Source organism: Vicia villosa, linkage group LG1 (genome assembly GCF_029867415.1).
Source record: "Vicia villosa cultivar HV-30 ecotype Madison, WI linkage group LG1, Vvil1.0, whole genome shotgun sequence".
NCBI classification, from domain to species: Eukaryota; Viridiplantae; Streptophyta; class Magnoliopsida; order Fabales; family Fabaceae; genus Vicia; species Vicia villosa.
In genome coordinates, this window is record NC_081180.1 from 96,640,145 (window position 1) to 96,649,008 (window position 8,864).

General features: G+C 33.7%; 1 protein-coding gene across 1 annotated transcript; it reads left to right on the plus strand.

Moving 5' to 3' along the window:
- The first annotated feature begins 578 nt into the window (after window positions 1–578).
- Window positions 579–1,445, plus strand: LOC131649745 (uncharacterized). Its single transcript, XM_058919504.1, has one exon. It carries the CDS (start codon window positions 579–581, stop codon window positions 1,443–1,445), a length of 867 nt encoding a protein of 288 aa, XP_058775487.1.
- The last annotated feature ends 7,419 nt before the right edge of the window (window positions 1,446–8,864 follow it).

Consider the following 8,864-nt stretch of genomic DNA (forward strand, 5'->3'; position numbering starts at 1 on the left):
ACCGATGTGGTAGACTTAGATGAGTATTCTGACAACGAGTTGCTTGCCTCTTTGAATCCAAGTGTAGCCAACAGGCTAATGACTTGAAGAAAAGGAAAAGTTGTTTCCCAAAGTTCCCCTGAAAAGAATGCTGAAGTTAAGAGCCCTGTTAAAGACACTGTCAAAAGGAAGAGTACTTATGCTGGTCCTATCAGAAGCAGAGCTGTGACTAAAAGCGCAGGGGTTGGTCCCTCAAAGTCTTGGAGCAAGGTTGTTCCAAAGAAAAGAAAGGAGAGGGAAATTGTTGAATCTGAGTCTAATGTTGAAGTGGATGTCCCTGAAATTCCATCAAGGAAGAAGCCTACAACCAGCAAGCTTTATGCAAGTATTCCTGAAGTCCCTATTGATAATGTGTCCTTCTACTATGCCTCTAGTGCCAGCATGTGGAAATATGTGCTCCAAAAGACACGGGCTGCTGAAAGGGAATTGGCTCCAAATTCTCTTGAGAAAAGGAAATCTTAGAGCTAATTCAGGAATTTGGACTATTGAAGACTGTTTGCAACCTTCCCAAATGTTATGAGAGGCTGGTCAAAGAATTTATGGTGAACCTATCTGAAGATTGTGGAAACAGCAAGAGTGTGGACTTTAAAAAGTTGTTTGTGAGAGGTAAGTGTGTATCGTTCTCTCCTTTTGTGATTAATAACTTCTTGGAAAGAATAGATGAAGCTCAACCTGAGCTTGAAGTAACAAACAATAAGGTTTGTCAAGTGATCACAACCAAGCAGGTAAAAAGCTGGGCCCTAAAAGAGAAACTAACTGGAAGTAAGCTGAGTATAAAGTATGCAATGCTTCACAAGATAGGAGCAGCTAATTGGGTACCAACGAATCACAAGTCCACTATCTCAACTGTTCTTGGTAGATTTCTGTATGTTGTAGGAACAAAGGCAAAGCTTGATTATGGAACATATATTTTTGACCAAACTATGAAGCATGCTGGAAGCTTTAGTGTTAAGGGTCAAATTGCCTTTCCATCCCTCCTGTGTGGCATAATTCTGAATCAGTATCCCAACATTCTCAATGAGTATGATATAGTCTGCAAAAGTGAAAGTCCCTTGGCTTTCCACTATAAACTGTTTCAGGGTACGCATGTTCCAGACATTGTCATGACATCGGTTGGAACATCCAAATCTGGAGCATTAGCTAGAAAAGAAGAAGTCATAGCAATGTTAAAAGAAACTTGCAAAGAGCTGGAACCTAGGAAGATATCTCTTGAAAAGATGATAAGTACTCTGGAAATGGATGAGAATGAGGAGTTTGCAGATGTTGTAGAGATGGCAGATGAAGCTGAACAAGAGAAGGAAGTAGAACCAGAAGAAGAAGTGGAAGAAGAAAGTGCCAGTCTTGCTGATGGCTCTGAGAAAGGAAGTTATGCAGACACCTCAAGTGGGTCTGACTCTGTGCAGTAAATGCAGCAGGAGTTTTGTTTTTTTATCTCTTCTGTTTAGTTTTGTTTGAATTTTATTCTATTTCATTCTGTTTAAGTTTTGTTAGTACCTTTTTGAATATTAGGGAGAAGACAGTTGTTTGCTTTGGCAACTTTTGTGGCCAAACGGGGGGAGAAGTAGTAATGTCACCCCAGAACAACAAGTATGTGTGGTCAGCAATTCTGATATGCTTATTTTATGTTGATCTGTGTGTTTGATTGTGTGTAGTATAGCAGTTTACTTCTGTTATACTTGACAGGTGCTCTTGTGGTGTGGTAGTATAGCTATGTATTAGCTCTATTTGTGGTTGTGTGTGCATACTGAAGGTAGTAGTGTGCTATGTTGTACTGTATTAGCTCTGATTGTGTTTGGTTGTTTATTCTTGTTTGTTCTGCTGCAAGTGTTTCTCTGATATGGTGTGACAGGTTGTTTTAGCCAAAAATTTGCCAAAGGGGGGAGATTGTAGATGTTTTCTTGTTGGTTGCATCTGTGGTAAAACATACCTTGGTGTTTAATGTATTGACTGATGTCATGACATGTTTTATATTGTGTTATGCAGGCTGCATATGTGTTAAGCTAATACAGGTTCTGTTAGTGAATGTCATGACCGATGTCATGACATCCTTGTCTGACAGCAGGAGCTGTTATGTTTTATTAATTGTGTTTCCTGATTTCTCTCAATCTACAATTTAGGAAACCTTTTATTGTGTGCTGAATATTTCGTCTAGAAGATTTCGCTGACAGCACATTCTGTAACAACCAAATGGCGTGTAAATTAGGTTAACTTGGTTAACCCTAATTTGTTTCTAAAAAAAACCCAAGGCCCAAGAGGTGCATATAAAAAGTCTGCAATCCTAATTTGGAACATAGAGAGAAAGATTGTTAATTGTGAAGAACCGTAGTTTTGTGTTTTAGTCTCTTGTACTCCAAGCAATTGTCTTGTGATAATTGTATTGGAATAGGTTATTTATGTATTTTGTCACTCTAAGCTTTTAAGCACGAGTGTGTGTCTCTTGATTGAAGCTTTTAAGCAGATCAATGTGTGTTTTTGAAGTGTGTCTTCTCTCTCAATTTGTGTTATGTTTATTTGTAATCACTGTTGTGATTGAGGGGGAGTGAGTGGAGATACTCAGGTCTAGGAATAGATTGTAATTACATTGGGTAGGTTTAAAGTGAGGAGTTGTAAACGGGGGAGTTTAACTCCGAATTAATTCTGCTTATATTGGATTCCCTCTGTGGCTTGGTAGCCCCCAGAGTAGGTTGTTTGAACCGAACTGGGTTAACAATTCTGTGTGTTCTTTATTGTTTTATGATGTGTTGTCTTTAATTATTTTGTGTTATTTTGGATGTCATAATATCCAGTACGACATTGCGTGTGATGTTACTAGAATTTTCAACTGTCAAGAGAATTCTAAGGTATTTGAAAGGTACAACTAATGTTGGACTATGTTACAGAAACTCCAGAGAGTTTAACTTAGTAGGTTATTGTGATGCTGACTTTGCTGGAGATAGAATTGAACGTAAAAGTACATCTGGAAGCTGTCAGTTTCTAGGAAATAATTTGATCTCCTGGTATAGCAAAAAGCAAGCTACCTTTGCACTATCAACTACAGAAGCAGAGTATGTTGCTGCTGCAAGATGTAGCACTCAAATGCTTTGGATGAAGAGTCAGTTAGAAGATTATCACATCTATGAGCTTAAGATTCCCATTTTCTGTGATAACACTTCTGCCATATGCCATTCCAAAAATTCTATCCTTCACTATAAAGCTATACACATAGAAATTAAGCATCATTTTATCAGAGACTATATTCAGAAAGGGATATTAAGCTTAAATTTTACTGACACTGAACATCAATGGGATGATATTTTCACAAAACCTCTTTCTGAAGATAGATTCAAGTTCATTCTAAAGAATATTAGTATGGATTTGTGTCTTGAATGAAATCTTGGTTAAATTCTAAAGTGCAAGTTGAACTATCTACAAGATTATCATCTAGAAATATCTGACCTTCTTGGATCAGAAGTTTGTTTTCTAAGATGAGTCAGAAGTTCAGCATATAAAACTGCCAATTCACGTAAATCTGAGATTGTTGAGCACATGTTTAAAATTTGAAAGGTCGCGCGTGTAAAGCAAAATGAGTAATAAGTCTTGGTAACTGTTGCATTAATTTCTCTACGTTATCCCTAACATGTTTTTAATCATAACGCTACTATTTCCTTGGTCATTGCAATATTTCTCTCCTTCTCTTCATTCCATAATGCATGCGAGTTCATACATTGATTACCTAGTCCAAACGTTTTCTCTTCTCATCAATCCTCTATAAAAAGCCTTCCTTTTCTAACATCCATCTATTCAATTTGTGTCAGTTTTGTTCTCTCATCAATACTTCCTTCCAGCATGTCGTCCCAAACATCCCTCACTGTCATAAAAGAACAAAATCCATGGCTAGCTAGAAGAGACAACTACTACATAAACCTCTGACGTAAGCAAGGATGGGAATCCTACATTTCTATTCTAAACGGTTCTGTCCTTCCAAACCTTGTCAAAAATTTCTGGGTCAATGCTTCCGTCAGTGAAGATAACCCCAGTATCACTTCCTCCATTTATGGAATTCATTTCGCAATTTCTGAAGCATCCATTGCTGAAGTTATTGGTTGTCCAGTCAGGCATGATGCTGCATGTCTCTCAGTCTTCGGCTATGCCAATGCATTTGTCATCCCAAACAATTTGAGCAGACTCGCTCGTCGTCTCAAAAACAACCCTTACTACCTCTCCTCATCCAAACAAGTCTAGTTCAGGATGATTCTTTCAAATATCATTCCTAGAGAAAAATTCCATAAAATCTTGTGTGCTAGAGACAGGTTCTTGATCAATCGCTTGGAATCGGGTAAACCAATAAACCTTGCTGCGATTATCTTTGGACACATTAGAGTCTCTAATAGCCTTCAAATATGGTCAAGAATTCTTCATTCCCTATGGAAGAGTCCTGTCAGCATGTTTTGAATCTGCAGGAATCGTGAACAAACTCTGTACATCAGAACTTCCGAACGAAAGGGAAGCACTGCATGTAGAGCGCTGTGACCGTTTCTTCTTTCATGGAGGATATTATGAACCCATCTACTAGGAGTCTGTGTTTCAAAGTATCTTGAGTCTGTATTTTGTCATGTTTTTCTAATTAATGAATATTTCTTCTCTTTATCAACTGTTTATTTCTGGGATAACATGAAAATTTAATGCCTATAATGGTCCTACCTGCCTAAACTCATACATTTTCATTTAGCATCACTTCTTTTTTATTATGACAAAAAGGGGGAGAATTATGCGTAAAAGAAAAAAAAATACATCTCCTAAATTTTTTTTAAGCAACTTAAACAGAACAAGGTCTACAAATCAAAGATAAAATTTCTTTAACTTGTGCTCGAGAAGTTTTCTGTTATTAAAAGGAATGCAGGAAGAGAATTATTCACAAGAACACACAAGAATGCTGCAACTCTGATAAATCATCAAGTGTGAAGAAAAACTCTCTAAAGCTAAATTTTCTTGTCCATATTCTGAGTTCATTATTCTGTACTTAATCTTAGTGAAATATCACAGTTGTGATTACAGCTTTCTAGAAGCAAAACAATACACTGTTATCAGAAGTTACGTGGTAACTGAGTCCTTGAGAGACCAGTTGGGTCAGAAGTCTCAAGAAGTCTAGGACTAGTTGACTCTTAGAAGATTGGTTAGTCACAAACAGTTGGTTTGTGCGGGATTGTTAGTCATCAGCAGTTTGGCTCATGCATTGTATTGTGAGTCACGGCAGGTGGTCGTGCAAGTGTAATCAGGTTCTGATTATAGCGAATTAAGTCCTCATCGAGAGAGGCAAATCACCTTGTTGAGGATGGACTGGAGGTAGCCTTATTGACAAGGTGAACCAGGATAAAAATAAATGTGTTCTGACGATCTTTCCTTCATCAAGTTTTTTTTTAAAAGAACCACTTATTCAACCCCCTCCCCCTTCTAAGTGTTTTCTCAACCTTCATATATTACCGTGTTTGGCGAATATGATATTATAAGATAATCCTTATAATAGTGTGCGATAAAAAGTTCTATTATAGATTTCTAATTGAAATTTTAATAACACTACTACAAAACGCTATTAAATTAATGTTACTGTAAATCAAAATTGTAGTAGTCTAATTATATTACATTACACATTTAATATAATAAACAACGATTTTTGTATAGCGAAACATCATTGGTACCCAAAAAAATATCATATGATCTGATGAAACATGTTTGTGATGACGATTATGTGTACAATTAAATTTTTGGCCTCATGTATATATTGAACACAAGACATAGATCATGTCACCCTTGACTAGTTCAATATTGGGAACATAAACATTTACTATGTTAGGTAGAATGTGTGAATTCCATCTATGTTATTCATGTCTATCAATATGATTTATGGAGTACCAATCAACAATTTGTATGATCATCCTGTTAGGAATAACGTTTGAATATTAATAAGTACTTGACCTCACATCTAGGGCTCATAGTGATTTGAGATTGAAGGATGGTATATACCACTATCACCATTATCACCATCACCATGAGAATAACTTATGATATTTACATAATATTATATTCAATGTTCTCATGGCGGGTCATTCATATATAAATTAAATGTTGCTTGTAATATTTACATCTATGTGATATTTGATAAATCTTTATTAATGATCCGTGAGATATGATCATTAGTTTTATCCACATAATAGTCTATATGACCCATTTTACAATAAAATTTGATTACAAATACTTTTAAATAATGTTCTTTTGTTTAAAGTCAAAAATCAAAAGAAATAATAATTTAAAAATCATATATATATATATATATATATATATATATATATATATATATATATATATATATATATATATATATATATATATATATATATATATATATATATATATATATATATATATATATATATATATATATATATATATATATATATATATATAAATACATATATATGTTAAATTTTTATAACAACTTGCAAGGTGAACACTAAAATGATCAGTTTCGATTAGGTTAAAATTAAGGGAGATATGATATTGCTCATTAAAAGAATAATCAATTTCGGTTAAGTTAAAATTAAGGGAGATATGATATTGCTCATTATAAGAAAGAATAATTGATAGGAGAGTGGATATATAGTATTAGTTTGTTTGATTAAGACTAATGTATTACTAATCATTTTCAACTACTATTTAAAAAGGACCTAAACAAACAAATTCATAAACAAATATTGTGGAATATTTTGTCACCAAGGTGTAGAAGCCAAGGGTTTCATTACAACCAGCAAGGTAGCAAGACTCCCTTGAAGGTTCCTATAATCTTTGAATTCTGTGTCAGGACCACAAGATCAAATCACATAATATGACTATACTAATTCAAATGCATGCTTGAAGAAAAGGAAACATTTAAGATAAAAATAGCATTATAATACAAAGTAAGTCATATCACTTTGATTTGTTGCCCCACCTTTATGGTTCAACTAAAACATCAATCTGCCTATTTTTTTAAGCACAAGTCAAATAATAAAATGTTATCTCTCGAATAGAATAAAAACATATATTTAATTTAACTGAAAAAAATCATTTAGTATATATTAAGTTGTAACATGAATATTCAATAATCTCAAATTATTTGTAACTTAAGCCTTCAAGGAGAAAAATAAAAAGACCTATCTATATAGGCTATCGTGTAAGACTAAAATATATATATTTTAGGTAATCAATCACTTTTGAAATAAAGTCAAATTAACAATTGATAACGTTGCCACTTTATGATAACGATATATTGATGTATATTAGAGACATAGTCGTGTTGAAAAGGATATCATTAAACGATTCTTAAATAAATAAATTACCTTTGAGTAGTTGTTAATTTGCTATAAACTATTAGTTTTTCAAAGATGATTCCATTTTGATAGAATTGTATAATCAACAATTGACTAAAATATTATTGATAAGCACGCGTATGTTCACTTTGAAAATGACATATAATAAAAATAATATCTCACTAATTGGACAAGATTGAAAGTTTAAGCATCAAACCCAAAATCATATGATATTATACTTGTAGAATCATTAAGTATAATTTATATAATGATCAATTCCAAGAGACCAAGAACTACAAATCAAGGTTTGTAGCAATGTTTATCTTTGGAAGAATGTTATAATCACTTTGCAAAACTAGAGAAAAGACATGTAGTGTCCCTGTCATTAACTTTAGCTATCATCATTAGTCCACTAATTTTTTCAAGGCCACGAGATCTTATTTTGTCAAGAAATGGGTTGGGGCAATAAAACCAAACTCCATAAAAAGAAAGTGACCACTTTAAAGGAGTTGGATCGATAAAAACAATCAAAGACTTTTTTTTTATTGTCTTAAGTGTCCCATAATTAGAAGAAAAGGTCGTGATAATTCCAAATTTGATTAAAATATAACTTAAGTTTAATTAAAAAATATTCTTATTAAAATTAAGTTTTAATTTCTCTTAAATAATTATCTTATAACATGAGCTTATTAGCTACATGAGTTTAATGACTTGTGTTATCTATGAGACCACGCGATATTACTAAAATGTATTTGGTAACTTGGTGTTAATTTGTTATCCTTCGCCTTTGTTGACAACCTAGAAAACAACTTATCATTATACATCAACTAGATAGTCTACGCCACTGCATGTCAAATCATGACAAAACCTCTTTTAGACTTAGCTCTACCACCTAAAAAAAACTCAAATAGAAGCCCTAAATTCTAAAGAAGAGACAACTAAACTCCTAACCACCTAAAAATTCTATATCAAACACTATAGACTAGCTTACATGTAAGTAATAAATGGGAGGCTGATTTAAGCCAATCCCCACACATGATACAGGAAATATCTTCCGGGTTGACAATGACCTTCTACTTGAAAATGTTTTTCCTAAACTATAAATGTTAAAGAATAACAATTTTTTTCATGATTGATTTTGTTTAATTAAGGAATCAAAATTGTTAGGTGAACGATGAAGTAGAACGTTGCCATATTGGAGTAGGTTTCCAATACAACAGAGAGCATGCTGACTTGCAAGATTAGTGCTTCAATGCTCAAGTAAGTGAGAAAATGAACAATGATGTTAAAGTGAGTCTAGATTCATATACTTTAGAAAGACGCACTTTCTCTCTCTCTTATATTAGGAGCAATCTAAATCAAAAAATGGGAAGTGCAATGTGGTCAACCATCTGATTGATCTGGAATGTGGGTAATGCTTCAGAGATGGAATTGTCTATTTTAGAGGGAAGTCTTCATGTGTGACTGCCTTCATAGGAAAAAGGAAATGCTCAAAGAGCATGT